The sequence below is a fragment of the Hippocampus zosterae genome, chromosome 17 (assembly GCF_025434085.1).
Source record: "Hippocampus zosterae strain Florida chromosome 17, ASM2543408v3, whole genome shotgun sequence".
Classification (NCBI taxonomy): domain Eukaryota; kingdom Metazoa; phylum Chordata; class Actinopteri; order Syngnathiformes; family Syngnathidae; genus Hippocampus; species Hippocampus zosterae.
The window spans coordinates 13,986,057-14,006,182 of NC_067467.1; the positions used below are offsets into that span (position 1 = coordinate 13,986,057).

General features: G+C 40.3%; 1 protein-coding gene across 3 annotated transcripts in view; it reads left to right on the top strand.

The window, feature by feature from the left end:
* Positions 1–19,409, top strand: part of LOC127590180 (oxysterol-binding protein-related protein 6-like) — a 29,522-nt gene extending 10,113 nt beyond the window's left edge. For 2 of the 3 annotated variants that reach the window (XM_052049639.1, XM_052049641.1), the window contains 21 exons: positions 42–185; positions 274–327; positions 3,106–3,219; positions 4,442–4,609; positions 6,080–6,221; positions 7,301–7,419; positions 7,939–8,022; positions 8,199–8,340; positions 8,698–8,831; positions 12,484–12,576; positions 14,601–14,778; positions 15,023–15,094; positions 15,463–15,677; positions 15,745–15,882; positions 15,967–16,030; positions 16,109–16,187; positions 17,014–17,158; positions 17,237–17,387; positions 17,472–17,598; positions 18,212–18,334; positions 18,511–19,409. In XM_052049639.1, the coding sequence (XP_051905599.1) occupies positions 42–185; positions 274–327; positions 3,106–3,219; positions 4,442–4,609; positions 6,080–6,221; positions 7,301–7,419; positions 7,939–8,022; positions 8,199–8,340; positions 8,698–8,831; positions 12,484–12,576; positions 14,601–14,778; positions 15,023–15,094; positions 15,463–15,677; positions 15,745–15,882; positions 15,967–16,030; positions 16,109–16,187; positions 17,014–17,158; positions 17,237–17,387; positions 17,472–17,598; positions 18,212–18,334; positions 18,511–18,619 (2,595 nt within the window). In that variant the 3' untranslated portion in view covers positions 18,620–19,409. The remainder of the gene's footprint in view (positions 1–41; positions 186–273; positions 328–3,105; positions 3,220–4,441; positions 4,610–6,079; positions 6,222–7,300; positions 7,420–7,938; positions 8,023–8,198; positions 8,341–8,697; positions 8,832–12,483; positions 12,577–14,600; positions 14,779–15,022; positions 15,095–15,462; positions 15,678–15,744; positions 15,883–15,966; positions 16,031–16,108; positions 16,188–17,013; positions 17,159–17,236; positions 17,388–17,471; positions 17,599–18,211; positions 18,335–18,510) is intronic. The other variant, XM_052049640.1, reaches the window with a different exon arrangement.
* The last annotated feature ends 717 nt before the right edge of the window (positions 19,410–20,126 follow it).

Here is a 20,126-nt window from a genome sequence, read left to right on the forward strand (position 1 = left end):
GTCCGAATAAGTTGATGAAAATGTATATGTCCTCGATGCAGTCTCGTAACTGGGAAGTGATGGAGGACTTGCAACAACTAGAACAGAATAATGTTCCTGGCTCCTCTCTGGATCTCAGTATTCCTGGGATATGCGAGGGCTTTTTGATGAAGAGGAGGAAATACCCACTCAAGGGCTGGCACAAGGTCTGTACAGCTCGATAAAACTTGCCCAAGTAAACATTGACTGAAAATGAGTGGATTTGTTTTGACGACTGTCTCTCTTATATTTCAGAGATACTTCATGTTGGAGAAGGGAATTCTGAAGTATTCAAAGACGCAGCAAGATGTAAGCAATGAATACTGTTACTTTCTGTATGAAGAGTAAACTCTTTTTCACCAAGGACTATGGAACTTGTGTGTTGTTGGACTAGGTATGGTATACCTCGGTTTTTTGCTTGGACATACTTTTACGTGGGGGCTGGACTTTTAATACTTGCTCCGTTCCAGACTTGGCCTTTACATTGGTTTGCAAATGATTGTGGTTAATACCAGCGTCAGCCTTCATGATTGTAGCCCAATTTTTAGCCGACAGAGGCTGTCGGCTAGACCGTCTCGTAACAAATTTGGAGCCGTCTTGACGCATCATAGCCTGTGTAGTGTGACACACTCAGACAATTAATCAAGGGGCCACTCGGTGTGGTCATGGGCAGCCATTTGCTCATCCCTGAGAAAGTTGGATTAAATGGCTGGATAAATAACTGCTCTGTGAGGAAAATTTGATTTGTGAGCTTGATTCCATTTTTCAAAGCTTTCCAAATGACCCGTGTTTTATGACACTAGTGAGTGGTTAAAAAAAAAGCTTTAACTGTTTTGTAAAGCGCTTTGTTACAGCTGCCGCTGTTGTGAAAGCGCTATATAAATCAGCATGTATTGTATTGTATTGTAGTACGGGACATCAACCATGATTATTATTTTTTTATTCGGGTGACAACTTTAGCAGATGATATTGATCATATTGATTTGTTATTGTTAAAGCTGTGGGTGATTTGTGATAAATTAGTCGGGTATTAAGTTACAGGTTGTGGGTTTAGGCCTAGTGCACGAGCTACATCTGGTAACCAGCAGCCTGGATGATTTTTATCAGCCCACATGTTTCTTTGTAAATGTTGTACAAAATGAATGAGTCCTCCAGTAAATGCAATTCAAGAGTCTCCATCCATTCCCTTTTTCTGAAACTGACCGCGTAAAGCCAAACATGTATCCAGTGACCTGTGTCATTTGTTTGATAGCCATCAAAAACTTGACCAGGAGTGAGCATTGGCAGTCCATTCATCTAGTTTTCGACTTAACTCTGAACGTTTTTTTAGCCAACTAATTTGAAAGCAAGTGAGTATGAAGAACATGAGGTAGGTTTTGCTGGTCCGTCATTCGCCAGCGGGCAGATCACCCATCTGTCATCGTTATTTCCAGCCGTCTAAATCTGTCATCGTCAGTTCGCCCCTCCGCCATTGTCATTTTGACCGCGCTTCAGTCATTGCTTGATTGCAGTTTGTCACCACCACTTTAGGACTGTCAGATCATCCTATTTTCTTTTTCTTCTTTGTCTTCTTTTTCTGCTTTTATTCACATCAGCGATATTCAGTTGATGCAGGTGACTTATTACGTTGCATGCATTCAGAGCACAAACATTTATTCTCCTCTATAAAAGAACCACATCTTGCGCTGATGCCCGCAATCGTTTTATTGCACGTCCATTGTGGAACACCGTGGTAAGTAGAGGAAACAATTCATCAATGAACAAAATCCATGTAAACCAGTTGTAGATAAATCGGAGATCGTCTATCACACAATAGTACGCTCTTGTTGCTCTCTCACTCTCAAGGTCATCTTTATTGTCAAATATGCTTCATGTATTACATGCTGCATAGATGAAATTTCTTCCTCTCTGTCCTCTTCAGGTGCAAACATGCTGTGCATTAAACACACAGCTAAGACAAAATGGCAGCTAATGTAATGTGAACAGTATACAGTATAGACAATATAAACAACATAAACGATGGCACTTGTGGCTATTGTGGGTAAAGTGAGGAAGTGCATTGCGCAATGTGCAATACGCATATGTCGAATGATGAGGGGAGGTAGACGGGAGGCATTCATGCGCCTTGCACTGTCCGGCGTACGTTACACAAATGAGAAAAAGTTATTCTCAACATCTTCTCCAAATGAATCAATTCAGACAGATTTAACAGAAAACCATCACCCTAAAGGTTTGTATGCTAATGAATACACCGACCAAAAATATTAAACTCAAACCATTGTAATTTATGTTGTAATGGAAACCATTCGAAGGTAACACGAGTGCCAGGTACAAGCTGACACACAGCCAAATAAAGTTAAAAAAACAGGAACACACACACACACACACAATATGGTGACTGGTGGAAGTCACTAGATTGACTCGGTGTTCAACCTTTTTTTTTTAATGTGTCAGAGGACGAGGAGCCCCTCCCTTCTCTGCTCCGCGAGAAATCACCTCCGTGTTTTCACTCGCATGCATGACATTCAACTGAATGTTTCCGTCATCAAAACACCCTCATTACTGATCCAGTCAGTGAGCTTTCCGATGACTGATGAAAAACTGCTTCCATCAGTGCTCAGTCTTTCAGTTATTTGAAGTTTCCTGTCATTAGTTTTTCGCCAGCAAACTGTCTCCGTCACTGACTGTCTGATGGACCTCGCATCAGTTCTGACGGAATGTCCATCTCCGATAAAAAGGACCTGAAGTGTTTCATGCTCATACTTGCCAGATCGAAGCACACCACATTTCAGACTAAAGGGCTACCATGAAAGCTAATATTGACTACTATTGGCAATAGTCAAGACGATCCATGTGCAGCTCCATTCCAGCCAGAAAACATGATTGATGGCATCACAGTTTGGTTGATTCATGTCGGGTTCTCCAATATTTTAAGGGCTGCTTCTTGGACACTGATTAATGTGACGGGTGAGCAGTTTCGTACATACTTCTGAAACAACAAATTTGCTCCAAATATCGACCATATGGGTGATCCCTGGTTTAATGGCTTGTGCAATGCTTAATTTTGTTCCCCATTTTGTTTTATAGATTCAAAGAGGAAAACTTCACGGCTCGATGGATGTCAGTGTGGCTGTCATGTCCGTTAATAAAAAGTCAAAACGTATAGACTTGGATGCTGGAGACAATCTCTATCACCTGATGGTAATTTTCATAGAGCAGCTGATTGTTGCATGAATTCAAAGGAAACGCCATCACTTTAGATCAGAGGAAGTTGTTTTCTTGACTTTCTAATAATTCGTTGCTAACCTGCGAAAAAGATGTATGGCCATTTTTGTCACTTTTGAAATTGGTACGTTAAACAGGTGTCCAAGTTTTGGACATCCCATTAATGGAAAACATTTAAAAACTAATCTAAATGGACATATGTGTTGTTCACAGGTCAGTGTCGATTTGTAGAGGTGCAACGATTAATCGGTTTTCAAATGAATCGATAGTTTTTGAGAATAAAGTACCATATTGGCCCGAATATAAGATATACGTTTTTTGCATTGAAATAAGACTGGAAAAGTGCTGGTTGTCTTATATTCGGGGTCTATGCATTATACCCATTCACGACGCTAGATGGCGCCAGATGTCATTGAAGCGAATACTGAACTTGACTCCCCAGGCCAAAGCGAACCCGTCACGAAGAATAAAAATAAAAATAGTGGTAGCACGAAGAAGAAAAATAAAAAATAGCGGTAAGACAATAATAGAAGAGACAACAGAAAATGGAGAAACTTCGTGACAATCTGGAGAAAAGAGGGTCAAAGATCGGCCAGGTTAACCGGCAGCTGAGAAGTTATGTGTAAACTTCAAGATGCTTTTTCTCTCAAATATATTGTTATAATCATTTGTTTCAGATGTACTGTAATTATTTTCTGTATAAAAAAATAATTTGGTGTTAAAGTATTTTTTTCAAAACTGAGACTTGAAAAAGGGGGTCGTCTTATAGTCAGGGCCGTCTTATATTCAGGCCAGTATGGTAATTTCTTTAGAGACCAATTTAATTTCAACTTTATTTGTGCCTCTTAACAGTAGATGGTCAGATAGCGGTCTGATAATCTGTTGGATCAAAATTTTAGTTCAAAAATGATTTACCAACATTTGCTTCACTTGAACATTTTTATTTTTTGACATTACTGACAAAGCCACTTACTGAATCATAATCAGTTTGTCAATATGAGATGGTGTCCTGTTTTTGAGTAAAGGGACGGAAATTAAAACTTTTTCTTAGTCCAATTCATCTATTATTAAACATAATTATCATTCGCAGTAAATAGATGCATATGAATAATAAGACTAAACCACGTCTTTAAGGTTCTGTTACACTACTTTTCTCTCCTTTATTTATTTTTACATCGTATGTTGTCTCTTCCTTCAGGCCAAGAGCCATGACCTCTTTTACATCTGGTTGACAAAGCTGTGTGCCCATCGTGTATTTCGAAAGAACGAAGCGATGAGCGTCCAACGTGGAGTGCTTCACGCACTCTCTCTTGGCCATAGTTCCCTGCCATCTCTAAACAATCTGGCCCAGAAAAAAAGACCCTCGGTGAGTAAAAATCTTGAATCCCAAGTTTGTGTGCATATGCATGTGTGCTTGTGTGCACAGTAAAACGCCCTCATCACACCAGATTCGTGATCCTGCTCTGTAGTTTGTTGTTTCTGTTTGGGGCGGAAATAATTTTGTGTTGCTGCCATTTGCCGGCATCTTCCAACGATTCAGTTTCAGGTTTGAATCCTGCACGTCATGATAAAATACCCAATTCATAGGTACTGAGTCAATCAGTCAGAGCATTGTGATCGTTTCAGCCGCTGACGTCACTCGGTTTTATGGACAACGGGGGATAGTCCAAGGTCGTGAGCAAGTGCAGCGCGTGAGCACACGCACACAAAAAAAAAATCACAAGCCGGTTGAGGATATGAAGATTGAAAACACAGTAAAAGTCGGCATTCAGGAAATTCAGAAACAATAAAAAATGTGTGAGTAATCACAATTATTTTTTTAGTCCATTTGAGTTAATTATGACAGTTGTATTTGTAATTAGATTAAATATTTTAATCGTTTGACAGCTCTAATATATATATATATATATATATATATATATATATATATATATATACATGCATACATACATAGACACATGTTCTTAATTATACATTTTATGGATGGTTCGATTTATACTCTGGCGTGATTTATAATCCGGAAAATACGGTAGTTATGGCTCTCACTTTTGCTTTATACAACACCAAGGGGTAAAAAGGTGCCAGAATATGTTCATATTCCGGTTCCCAAAACCCTGAAAAAGACCCTTTGGCTACTCCTTTTCTAACATAAATATTTGCTCATATAAATTCATATCAAAATACCTCCATTGAAAGGAACATTGGTTTGGGTTCAGCTTGTGGTCAATCTGCAAGGTATCTTGTATCTAAAGTGCTCCAGTTACTGGTATGTGCAGCGTCTGGCGTGCAACCCACTGGAAATAAGCAAGTAGAAATAAACATGGCAGAACCGAACTTATGGAGCGAGGAAAAAAACAGACGACTTCATTAGTGTGGTGAAAGACGTCAATTTGCGTTGTGACGTGTTCCTTGCATCACGGTTGAGATGGGATATTCCTGGTTGATCCTCAATTGCCATGTGTATGTGAATAGCTCTGGCTGCTCTTTATTGTAAACAAACGGGTTATGATTGTTTCCAAAAATCTGAATTTTGACCTCAACACAACTATTGACGGAATGTAAACGTAGCCAGTGAACTTCGGGTGGCCCGACACGGTTCACATGTTATTGTAGGGCACTATGAAATGCTGCGACAAACTCTGAAATTGCTGCGAGGAACGGATGTGCTTCGAATCTCTAAAATAATCTATTAAACTTAGTGTAAATCGCTTTTTTCTTCTTTTAGACAAGTCACGTCTGTTAGTCATGTTCCACTTTCTTATTTTGATAAATATGATGCACAAAGTATGTCACACCTGTTATTGCGTTTTTTTTGGGTTTTTTTTTTTTTTTTTAGTTGCCCATCTATGCCAGCTCGGCATCAATGTTCCAGACAGACATGGAAAGCCCTTCCCAAACGGTTGCCTCCCATCCAGGCGTGACCCACAAGGTATCAGCCTGGCTGCAGCAGACCAATGACATTGATGCAACTTCCAATGGTGAGACACGGCTGAGCGCTTGACACAATTTGATGCACATACAACAGTTCAGCACCCACTGAATTGCTCATTCCCTGATTCATTAGTCCCCCATATTTTTTTCTGTTTTTGGGGGCGTTGGGCAGCAAAGCAGCATTTTATTTTTTGTGGAAATACATTGTTGGATTATTTTTTGTGTAGATTTTGGGTTTACAACCATTTCTAATTTTCATTTTTCCAATTTTTCACCCCATTAGATTTAAATCGTACATGGATTTTTGCGATTCGCGAGTCAGCCAGGTCCTTATCCCCTGCAAATATCAGGGTTCCCCTTATACTTCACTGCACGTGGCACCACGGTGGCAGGCTACCCATAACATATTTTTGTTTTTTGCGTTTTCTTGATCATAGTGTGTAGAATTGTCTGACGCAGCCTCTGACTCAGGAACAGTCATTGTAAATCATTTAATATCTGTCCAGCAGCAAGTATGAGGGATGAGCCAGGTTCATGCTGCAGAAGGAGAGGGCGAGGGATGCAGGAAAAGCTGAGGCAGTCGCGCGGATCTAGGAGAGAGTGCGTTCAAAGACGGTAGCGATGTACAAATGAAAGACTATTACCCCTTTTTAATTGCGTTGGGGAAGAAAATCTTCCAACTACGAAAGGAAGAAGCAGCCATCAAGAGGGTACACAAACATCGTGTGCCTCACACAAAAGCCACACCGCAGCAAAGGTGCCGGGTCTGCCTTCGCAAAAACAAGCGAAGGGCTGAATACTTTTCAAAACAGGATGTTGGCAAGCGCTTGTTGATTGATACAAAAGTCTTGTTGAGGTGAAAGGGACAGTGGAAGTATTTTAGTCTGTGTAATTTTATCAGTGAACATTCGACATTGTTTTTCTAAGTCATTGAAGTTGCATATTGTTATAAATTCATTAAGCCCTGGAGAAAAAGTGACAATGAATGCAAGTGAACTTGGGATGCCATCAAGCGATTCCATATAGCCCAATGGATGCTGCAAAAGCTTTCAAACTGACTCCCAAACAAGCACATATTTTCAAAGGGAGTAAAGTTCATCTCATAAAATTGATTCTTTTCTTCCAGACTTGACTCGTTGTCAGGCAGACCTGACCGAACTGGCCCTTCTCATCCAGCGACTCCATTGGCTCGAAGGAGGCTATCCAGTCACAGACACAGACTTGGAGATGCGCATTAGCATGCAGGTGAATCCTCTTTTTGCCCTTACTCACATATTGTACTTTATTCATTTCGACACATGTAAATAACGCTTTGCACTTGTTGAGTGCCATATTGTACAGTTGGATTGTGCCACGGAAGGCCTCTGCAAAAAAACCCCCAAAACAAACAAAAAAAATCCTCCCCTCACTCTGAATGGAATTACTTGGTTTACTTGTTCCCCTAATCATTTTTATCATTTTTATACTTTGACCAAACAAGATGGAAACTGCTAATTTTGACAGCTGGCTTGTCTACACATGTACAGAGACTGATCTATAGATATATAATGATGGATCTTACAGACTTGAACAAATACTGCACAAAATGGCATTTTGAGTGGACTGACCACTGTTAAATCGGGAGTCCATTACTCTGTAAAGTGAGGTTCCACCATAGCTGTACTTATTCCACCTGTTATTAGACCTTTTGAGTGAAAACAAAGTTGTAGCACACATAATTTTAAGCAAGAGTATTTTATTTATCTATTTTTATAATTCACCCAGAATCTTTCCTTGGAGAAACCCAAGAAGACTGGCAAATCGTATGGCCATTCCAGGACTTTGTCTCGTGTGGAAGCTATGGGAGGAGTGAGTTTTCAAACAAAGTTTACTTTCTGTATTTGCTGTACAAAAATCTGTGGATCAGGTGTCATAAATTCTACATTTAACAAAGTGTCGAGGAAAGGAATGAACAATCGGTGCCATTGAAAGCGATGCATGCAGTTGTAATATGTTTTTGCCGGCTTGGCCTCTGTTTCCTCTAGTTCACTTCCAGCCACCTTAGTACCAACTTCAGTTCTGTCCAATCTATACCGGACTATGTGTACTCGCAGCTGTCTAATCCTCAAGGCACCTCACCAGAGGCCAAGAAACTCCAACAGGACATCTGCATAGTTTCGCAAAGAGGTGCATGTCTGTTGTTGTTTAATTGTATTGAAATATCAAACATGATTAAAATGGTAATTTTTTTTTATTACTAGCTAAATAATCACACATCACTGTGTTGTTCATTAGTTGAAACACTTTTATATATTTCAAATTTGTGCGCTGTTTCCTAAACCTGAATCATGAAGGTTTAGCAAAGAATAATTATATGGGTGTTGATGCAACAAATGAAACAATACTCATTGTTGACACCAGTTTCTCAACTTGATTTGTCATTCTAAATCAGCAGTTCAAGAATTAAAATATTAGTCAATATCTGCTATTTTTAAACTATTAACTCGTGCAATTTTGTTGATGAAGAGGCTCTGTGTGTTGCAGTTTTTACCTCTCTCAAGTCTGTTCATGAAGTGTTGACCTTGGAGAGAGAAAGACTTAGACAGGCCTGGACTGGCCCAGATCTGAGGCGGGACACCTCAGAACAGCTCGCCACACTATGCAGTACACTCTCAGAGGTAATAGTGACCCATACAAGCCAGTTGAATGTTGTTTCAAGTATGCATACAGTCCATGCACACACACTTACACGTACATTATGTGTACACTCGTGTATGCACATATATACGTGGACATATCTACACAACTCGCACAAAGTCACATAATTTGATCTTTTCCAAACTTTTGAATGCACATGTCCAACTTTTTAACGTTTCGGTACAAGTTTGCACGAATGACAGTTCTTTAACACAGTGGTCCCCAACGTTTTTTTTGTGTCACGGACCGGTTGAGATAAATGCAAGCTGTTTGTGGACCAGCAGCCATTTCCATTTAAAAAAAATACATTTTATGAACCTTCATTCATTTCAAACAATGTTATTCTACTGCACAACAAATGGAGACTATAATAAAATGGCACAATGAACAACTAAGAAATAGACCAATTAGGAACAAAAAATTAACCGTATAACATCAATATCATCCTTTTTGAAGTTACGATGCGGCGTTAGCATCATTGCTACTTGTAAATGGGACACAATTTGATTGCTGTTTTCCTCTAGTACGTTTGGTTAGTTGGTGACTATTAGTTTCTCTGTACTGCTGGAGTAAATTTGCTCGCAGGTCTGTCTCTTTGCAGCCCGGTACCAAATAGGCTGTGACCTGGTACCGGTCCCTGGAACGGTGGTTGGGGACCACTGTTTAAACGGTTTATCAACCATAAACAGCATCTATGTTAAACTCCTGCTGCACGGGCCACACCCAGCAAATTTGCAATCACACCCAACAGTTAACTTTTTTAGGCCTTAGTCATATGATGTCTTTGACAACTTTTTTAAAATTTCAAAAAGAAATATGTTGGACTAAATGTTGTAAGACCAGTGCCGCCAGATTTAGCATCAGCAAAATGTTATGCAATGATGGGCTACCTGGATCATTGTTATTCCACCTACTGTACATGCGTTCTCAAATGCTGTCTCGTAAGTTGCACATAAAGAGTATTTTTATCAAAGCAGATTTTTTCTGAGATGAGAATATCCCATTGGAATCACCTCACTGAACACCTGCAGTGCATCCTCAAGATTTCTACAAGACAAAACCTTTACCCCAAACAGTTTTGCCACCCCAAAAACCATCAAGCATCACGCTCTGGCAAAATAGTGTATGAACAAAGGAGTTGCGTGATTGAGTTAGACAAAATCAGTACACCCCTCACATTTTTGCAAATATTTTGTCTTATTTTGGGACAACGCTTGGAAATTACACTTGGCTGCATTGTAAAGTGTGTATATCAACTCCAAGGCAAAGAGAGTTAAGGTATGGCTGGAAAATGTGCCACACAAATTTTGGATATTTTCACTTGAGGGAGTGTACTCATTTTTGTTGCCAGTGGTATTTGTGTGTTGTTATTTTGAGAGGACCGTAAATTCACTGTTGTACAAGCTATACACTACTATGCTGACGATGTAGCAAAGTTAGCAAAATGTGAAAAAAAGAAAGCCTATATCATTCGGAAGTTGATGATAAAAAAGAAAAACAGGGCCCTTCCCTCACTTGGTCGGAGCTGTTCATTGAGGTGCGGTGTGAAACTGTTAAGCCTGTTTGGCCTGTTACTTGTTTTTTTGGGGTGGCGGGGAGATACTAGTCATCACTGTTGTTGGCTTTTCACACAACCTGGTCGAGCACTCAATTCTTTAATGACAAAGTTCCACACTGGTTTTCTTCAGTTGTTTGTTCTTCGCCCCTCCTCTTTTCCTCAGTGGTTCTTCTGGGCTTGCTAGCGGTCTTGCAGAGTTTATGCGGAGCTGTTTTCAGACCCAGCATTCCTTCCAAGATTGTCATTTGATTTTAGTATTGTTGTGATGCTGCTTGTCATATGACCAGCAGCAAGGCAAATGTGGCTAGCAGCCATGAAGCTTGCCAGCCCAATTACCTGGAAGGAAAAAAGTCAAGCCTAACCTCTGCTCATGTTTAACCTACCATCATTTAATGTCACGGTTACACCCTCTGCATTCTCAGTGTGAGCTGCATGCTGCACATCCACAACTCTTTTCATGCCCCCCCCCCCCCCCAAAAATCCAGATTTTGCGCAATGTTACTATTTATACATATTGTTAAGGACACTGATATGTCCAAGTTCATTCCATTTAGATTTTAAAAAATGAGCCACAGTTAATTCCTAATAAGACGAGGGCAAACATGCTTTTATTTATTTGTTTTTACACAAGGGCGTGTAGTTTTGAATACTTTGGAGGGTTTTTTTTCCCTTAATGAATAAAATCACCATTTGAAAATTGCATTTTATGTTGGGTCATCTTAATCCCATATTGACGTTTAATGATCTGTAACATTAATGCAGTGGTTCTCAATTATTTTCTGTAATCCCCCCAAGGAAGAGGAAAACACCCCCCCCCACCCCCGACGACTATAAATACTATTTGTCTATAAAATTATCAGTACACCTTTGCATAACACTGTATCCTTATTAACGTATAAGAGAATAAAAAAGAAATATGGACAAATGTACCACAAAGAATAGCTTTAGTAACTAGAACAGAAAAGATTTAAAGTGCATCTTAAATTTAAAAATTACATTAAATCCTTAATTTAACAAATATTTTTTGACTGATCATGTCACACCATACGATACTGAAAAATAAAATTACATAAAATCAATAACTAATGCATTCAAACTAATCACCAACATTATCTCGGGAGAACAATATTTAAAAAAAAACTTTAACCAGCAAAACAAAAATATATAAAAGTATGTGTGTGTGTGTGTTTTTTTTAAATCAAAGATATCATCTGGATTAATGGCTACAATGAGCACGTCTTGCAATGCACAGCTTTTCGAAGCGAGGTTTGAAGCAGGACACGGCAACTCTTGGCTCCTTGCTCAATGTGTAGCCCGGACCTGTATTTTGGTTTACTGAAGTAGCAGTCACAAAGGGGCATGATTGTTGGCAATATTCGGCACGTTTTCGCTTTAAAAAACTCAAGCAAGTTTATCAGCGTGATTGGGTTGTAATGTCTTTAAGTGACGCCTCAATTTATTTGGCTTCATGCGTTCCGCGACCACATTTTTTAGACACAGTAAGCACATCGATCTTTCCTCGTCTGCCACCGCGTTGAAGCCGAGCGCTACAAACGGCTCAGCATATTTATTTCCTCCCTGAGAATGCTCCCTGCGCAAACTCTGCCAATGCGAGCGCCACTGCCCCCTAACGTAGTGGAGGTGCAACTGCACGTTATTTTAGGACTAAAAAAAATTAAAGAAGCATGTTCCCCGAGGGTAAACGCGCCCCGCTTGATGGAGCCTTGTGCCCCCCCCCCCCGGGGGGTGCGCCCCACTATTTGAGAAACACTGCATTAATGTCCAAAAAATAGGAAGGTGACAAGAAGCCAAATATTTTTCATGGCACTTGCATGATGTATATAATATATACAATTGTTTTATTGATTTATTTTTTAAATAAGAAATATTCCTTCATATTTACCACTTTGTAGATGGGTCTCGAATGCCCTCGTAAAGTGAATTGGGGAAGAGTGTTGGTGATGAATACACATTACATTCAGAACATACAATAGGGATGTTGCAGTAAGACATTTCTCTTCATCTCTCGACTAACTTTTTTTCCCGTTGCTCATCCTCTCTTTCTCATGTGTTAGTTTGACATACAGTCTCATCTGACCAAAGTCCATTCGCTTTCCTTGTCCTCGGAATCTACTGAGGAATCCTTCTGCACTGTCCAAGCAGACCAGGTGTGTACGCTTGCTCGTGTGTCTGAAGGATGGTTTGTAATTGATTTTGCTCTATTCATGTCAATAATACAGTGTTGTGTTCTCTCCCAAAATTCCTAGCAGACTTTGAAACATTTTACTTTTTGTATACAAAGTACAAGAGTCTAAACTTTCGACCATTTGTCCTCATCGCGACATCAGTATTTACTTTTTTTTTTTTTTTATATTGTTCTGGACCTCAAAGAGTGCGGCCCCGGTAGTCCAGTGGTTAGCACAACGACTTCACAGTGCGGAGGTACCGGGTTCAATTCCAGCTCCGGCCTCCCTGCGTGGAGTTTGCATGTTCTCCCCGGGGCTGCGTGGGGTTTCTCCGGATACTCCGGTTTCCTCCCACATTCCAAAAACGTGTATGGCAGGCTGATTGAACACTCTAAATTACACTCTAGGTGTGAATGTGAGCGTGGATGGTTGTTCGTCTCTGTGTGCCCTGCGATTGGCTGGCAACCGATTCAGGGTGCCCCCCGCCTACTGCCTGGAGACAGCTGGGATAGGCTCCAGCACCCTAGCGAGGATCAAGCGGTTCGGAAAATGAATGAATGAATGGACCTCAAAGGAGCGCCAGTGGTTGTTACTTGGTGTTCATTTTTTAATTCCTGACCCACCAAGCTCACGGATTCTAAAATTTCTTTTTAGAGGCGGCCAATACTGCGTTATAAATCGATACAGCCAGCTGCCTATAGCAATATCTTAGTGTTCTTTACATGTGTTCACATTGCATAAGTTAATTTGGACCTTTCCTAATTAAATACATCGAACAAAATAAACATGAACTGGTAAAGGTTTCTGCTCAGACCGTACTTGTACAAAATCGAATGTACACGAATTGCTACTTTCAAAAGCAACTCCTGGTGTCCAAATTGATTTGCAATAAATAATTTGGCTCCATTTAACAGTGAATAGTTGCTCGTGAATCCATATCTTAAAGAAGAGAAAGTTATGCCTCACCACATGCATAAAAAATAGAAAGAGCTTTATTTGTCTGTCCAAAGAAGCTGGAGAGTTGTTGGGCCTCAACTATTAATTCCAAACCCTGATGTTACCAAAGGCAGGCTTTGTTGTACAGTACTAAAATAGAATTAATGCCATTTTTAAAGTAGTGGTATCTTTGCTGCAACGAAGGGAGCTGGGCTGTCTATCAGTGTCACGTTTCTGAATAGTACAAAGTATTGTTGCAGTTTTGTTCATATTTATAGATCTTAGAGGACCTGCATGACTTACAATAGCATGTGTCTATAGCTTCCATGCCAAGTGGTAAATTGTGTGACTATTGTCTTCAGATTGGCTGATTGACAATACTCAGTATTTAGTATTGTAAGCTACTCAGTGGTTGCCCAGTGTTGTTGTTCTGGTGCAGAGAAACGTCTTTCACAAGAGGCGAAACCAAATGGAGCAACTGATGTCATTTTGGTGAAAACCCCATCTTGCGAGTTTTCATGTCACATCCACTTTAAAACGGTAGTTCTTTTGCCATCTCGTTGTCACATTTCATGAGTGTTACTCCCAAATGTTAATATCAACTGTTGGCGAAATGGTAAATGAAGAACAAAAAGAGGGATCACACTCAGAATAAAATTTTACATCAGAAAATTGTCAACTGTAATTTGGTGCAAAGTGGAGTGAGAGAAGAGGTATGCTTCTTTTATTTTCCAGCCACTCCCGTCTCCAACAAGAGACAGTTTCCCCCTCATGAAGCTGCTCTGTAAGAACCAGTTTGCGGTCCTCTGAGGGACAGCACAGCTCAACTAAACTGAGCAAGGAATGATGTGATTCTCTTCAATCAGATTCCTTCATTTGAATGTGTGTTTTGCGAACGACACAAAACTACTCGCTCCCCGCAAAATATTTTGGATTCAAATGCGCAGTGACACACTTCACTACCATCATGCCCTTGCACTTTTCCTTTGACTTGCGCAGTACATTGTACCTGTATTTGGATATTTGTAACCACCGGTCTCAAACGACATTTGTTTTTCTTGTCTGGGCAGAGGACACCATCTTTTAGTCATAGTCAACGTGCACCGTCTGTGGCTGATTCCATGGCAGAGTATTTTGATGCCAGTGAAGTGATTTTGTGTGAGACCTCCTCTGAAGCGGAGGCTTCAGATGAATCCGGTCTGAGTGACATCACCACCACAAGCACGTCGGAGCCCGACGAAGGACAGGGTGAGTGTTTCCAAGCCTTCCGAAGGGAATAACTGTATGACTGAAGACTTCCTTCTTTAGTTTGAAATTTTTGTTCAGTTTTTTTAAAAAAATCATTTGGAGTGTGAGCGTTTCCTCTCCATTGCTCATCACATCAACAGATACAGAGAACCATCTTATTTGGTTCAAGAGAGCAGTTGGGAGAATCCAGATCATTTGAATAAACAGAATTAAGACTTGCGGCTTTCATTTTTGTCTTCTACAGCCAACGCAAACCTCAAATACAGAGCCAGTCTCAGGAATGCGACTGACAAACCCTCCCCCATGGCTGACACAGGTATCATTGTCGCTCGTTTTTTTCCCCCCAATATTCATATTATAGCAGCAATCTATGGAAAGACACACAATTGGTCTGAGTCACTGTAAATTGCTGTTTTAATGCAGTTAAAGCAAAGGAGGGTGTCATTACAGTTAAATGTTAGTTGTATGTTGATTAAATTGTTTGAAATGTTGCTTTCAAAAGATGAGGGCTGTCCCGTTCTGGGATAGGTTTATACACAGTTCCGTGTTTTGCAAATGCTTCTATTTAACCCTTTCAGGGACAGCGGTAACGACAATGGACAGGTTATGTTATCAGATTACAGGGTGCATGAAAGTGTTGGTGGGGTGGGGAGCAACATTTAATTGTGTGTTCCTGTGATCCAGGTCGCCGCACTTGTATCCCTGCCCCAGGAACGGACAACAGCCACATTGGCATCATGAGCATCCTGTACAACAACATTGGCAAGGACCTTTCGAGGGTTTCCATGCCCGTGGCTCTCAACGAACCTCTGTCTTTGCTACAGAGAGTGTCAGAAGAGCTGGAATACTCTGAGCTGCTTGACATTGCTAATCATACCGATGATCCATATGAGCGTATGGTAAGTCAGAAATCCCCAAATCGAATTCAACTCAGTTTTAAAACTGTTTCTTACCCTGGGCTCCCAGGTATATGTTGCAGCATTTTCCATTTCTGGCTATGCGTGGGCATCCTGGAGGAATCGCTACAAACCTTTCAATCCTGTTCTTGGAGAAACATATGAGAGTCACAGAGAAGACAGAGGTTTCCGCTATGTTAGTGAGCAGGTAACTTTCCTATTTTATCGCTGATTGGCAAGAATAATGCCACTCATTGGTTTTGGAACTTATCGAATGCTCTGTTGTCTACAGGTTAGCCATCACCCTCCCATCTCTGCCTGCCATGCAGAGTCGGCAAACTTCACTTTCTGGCAAGGTATTGACGTGTGTGGCCGGTGTACATTTCTGTCTTGTCCGTAGCGCTGTGTCATCAGTTTGCTTTTGTTTTCTCAAGATCAAAGATGGAAGAACAAATTTTGGGGGAAGTCGGTAGAGATCATCTCCAGTGGACCTGTCAATGTTACTTTGCCCAGGTCAGGTGGTGCTTATTTTGGACCCGCATGCTGAAAGTTATGAAGAATTCATATTTCCTTACGATGGGCTAATTGGACAATATCCACCCAAAAAATCGAATGCACTGTGCGTTGGTGTCAATTTAAGATTCCCCAATGTCAATGTGCTCTTTGCTGTGTAGTGACGCGCCTGCCATAAATTATCCCATTCTTTGAGCTGTATCTTTGTTGTGAAGGACAGGAGCCACAGCCAATTAGGATTTTGTTTTGTTGTGTTTCCTGTTCGTCGCATGGCAGGTCGGTGTGTCCGCAAGAAGTAGAAGGGGGAAGGAGAGGGTTACTAACGGGCAGCACAGTGACTTCACAAATTGGAGCGAGGGAGACACGTGCATGTGACAGAGCAATATAGTGAAAGGCTCCCCTCGCAGCTAGGGTGGAAAAAAATGAGAATCGAAAAACCAAGTTAAATTTGGAAACCTTTTGAGGGTTATGGATAGTTCGATGGCTGGGTATAGACTAGGCACAATTATTTCACAATGGGCTGACAATATCAACACGCATTAAGCAACTACTTCAAGTAGAGGAGAAAAGACACGGGTAACGAGTACCTGGTGACAATGTCTCCTGCAACAGTTGCTGCCCCTAAAATGGCTCATTACACAAAATAATGACTTTTTTTCATGGCCCTTTGTATTTACATTTACTTTTTGTAGCTCTTTGTGATAAAGCAATCTAAATATTTGAAACTTCTGAACACTTAAAATGTACTGTAAAAAGCGCAGAAGTTTTTGAAAGCTCGTTTACTATATCTCCAAATGTGTGACTGAACCAAATCAAATGTGTTTAGGTTTGGTGATCACTATGAATGGAACAAGGCAGTTACTTGCATTCACAATGTGCTGAGTCAGCAGCGTTTGTTGGAGCACTATGGTGAGGTGGTCATCAGAAACAAAGAGAGTGATGTCTGCACCTGCAAGATTACTTTTGTCAAGGTCAGAATTTCTTTTAATTTTTTTTTTCTTCCTGTAAATCCGCTGTTCCTGTTCTCATTACGTCCTCTCTGTACGCAGTCTCGGTACTGGACTTCGGACAGCAGTAAAAATGGGGTTCAGGGTGTGGTTCTGGACCGGGCTGGAGAGGTTGTCCATCGTTTCGGAGGCTTCTGGCACGAGGGCATCTTCTGCGACACGCTGCCGACGCCAAAGTGTATTTGGAAGCCAAGTAATGTCTAATCCACATCCAGCACAATGTTTCCTTTTATTGTCTTGTGCTCTGACGGCTCCATTTTTAAATGTCCTTTTTCAGATGTGCAGCCTCATGACCACTTCCAATACTATGGCTTCTCCCACTATGCCAGAGAGCTAAATGAACTTACACCTGAAATGAAAGCTGTCCTTCCACCAACAGACACACGTTTTAGACCAGACCAGAGGTAAGTAGTGGATTCCCACTTTACATTTGGATGCAATCAAGGACCAAAATCCCAACGCATTTAAGACGTCCAACTAAAGCTCACAAGCATTTTTTTTTTAATTAAACATTTAAACCTGTTTCTGTATGTTGTGTATGAAAGTCGCATTCAAGACTGTAGTGGCGGGGGAAAGAATGGTTGCCTTTTTTGTGTACCAATGACTCAGTTAATTGCAGGGCTTAAAGATCTCCGTCACCACAATGGAATTTCGTCATTTGGAAAAATTAAGAAGTGGAAGAAAAAAAACCCAGCCATGCGCGCTTGACAGTGTCGTTCATTCGTTTAGTTAAAAATGTCAATGCGCACAGTTATATGCACTGTTGTTGCACATCTGTCCTGAGAGCTGGAATGTGTCTTAAATTAATTTGTATGTGCTGCCCGAACTATTCAGTGAATGGAACATTTCACCCAATCACTGTGCACATGAGTGGCAGGCGGAAGGTGACAGGGGCTGCAGGAAAACAATTCACTTTAGTTTTTGTTTAAATTAAGCAACAAAAAGTACCGTACTTCAACGTGCAGATTTGCATTGAAATGTAAGTATTTTATCATATCAACCCAATCTTTCTATCAGGCTCTTAGAGGAGGGAAAAGTAGCAGAGGCGGATAAAAAGAAGGATGAAGTGGAGCAGAAACAAAGGGAGAGGAGAAAGGAGATGGCCAAGCAAGGGAAGCAGCACATCCCGAGGTTCTTCAGGTGAGACGAAACATTTTTGATGTATCGAACTCCTACTTTAAGCTTTTTTTTTTTAAATTTGCCCCCTCCCCCTAAAAAAAAAGCCATTCTTAGTTGATGGCTTTTAGTTTCCTTTCAACACACTTGTTGTTAAAAGTATGTGATTGCGAACTAAAGAGTCCTTTCTGCGTTTTCAGGAAAGAAGTTGATTCGGATGACCGAGAAGTGTGGCTATACAACGGAACGTACTGGAATCTCCGTAAAGAACCGGGCTTTGCTAATACTGAGAACCTAGACCTGTGGTAGGATATCTGCCATTGGCTTAGTTGTCACCTCTGGAAATGTAAAAGGAATGAAATTCACCACCCTTTTTGTCAAAATAGTTTCACACACATCTAGAGCGTACCTGAATATATAATACAGAATGCTGCTACTGCCGGGAGAGGCTGAGGAACTTTAAAAGCATCCATGAACCTCTGTTGTTGTTTTTGTTTTTTGGACCACAGGGATGAGGTGCCATCTGTGGAACATTTGAAGACATTTTTAACGCTGTCTGATGTTTTAACCTCCCCTTATTGCCTACCTCCTTTAGATAATTCTATGAGCACTGAAATTCTCTTGATTTAAAGGTTTACCTTGCATACCATTTAGGGGTGTGGGTAAAATAAATAAATAAATAAATAAATATTGGTCTAAATGTTCATATGTTACTGAAAATATGTATTTAATTTTATAAGCCAAGCCAAAAATCATATTTCCTGTCATTTTAGGTGGGCTAGGGCATGGGAAGTTTTACACGTGGACTGGGGATTTCCGGTTTTTGGACTTTTTACCTACAAGGTGCACACTGTATTTTAACGTGGTCACAAAGGTCCTTTGTAAATGTAGCACTATTCCTTGATGTTCTTGCTCACTTCAAAGATTGTCCCAATATATTGGAGAATATACTGTATCATCTCTTTTGACTTTCACTTGAAGGAAAATACTGTTGAACCCCAGTCACATTTTCCTCCGACTGTTTAGCTTTGTAATAAAGTGTTTGATAATCAGGTGTTTTACTTCCTGGTTTTAATGAATTAAACGAATCTCTACTCCATTTCAAGCTCTGTATTCGATTCATTCAGCCTTCTGATCGTTACGTTGGTTTGTTTTATATTATCTCCTCACTTTCTGACAGTATCGGCAATTTTATTCATGCATGCGTCAAAATTACAATGCTTTTTTGTTGTTGTTGACTATAAATATTTTTGCCAAAAATTAGTAAGGGAAGTTGAAGTTAAATATTGTATAATTTTAATTTGTGGCTATAAACAATTGCACTAATTATTTTCATTGGGTAACAAGTACAAAAGATCCCAGTAAAATTACATTAAGAAGATAAAACTAATAGAGGGCTCCTGTTCACTACAAGTAAAACTGTTAAATACTCTAAATGCATAATGGCCATTTTTGGAAACTTTGATAATTTCTGCTCGCTAATTTAGGAAAGAATACTAGTGAAATAAAGGGAGTGCACTTTCCTTGACGCACAGGCACATACAGACACAAAGCCAGAAAAAAATGGGTTACATGAAAGTCTTGTCCATTTTGCTTCTCTGGTTTATGCTTTTTTTTCTATTAGTCCAATATTGTCCATGTTGGAATTATTTAAAATATCAGAATGTGCATGTGTCTTATTCAAATCCATTGGTGACATTGGAACTGGAGCAGCGAAGGACCTCTTCCACACTCCCTCACTGAACGCGGAAATGACTATCCAACGGCGCCCTCTATTGGTAAAAATGGTGCACTACAACTGAGGCGGCTATTTAGG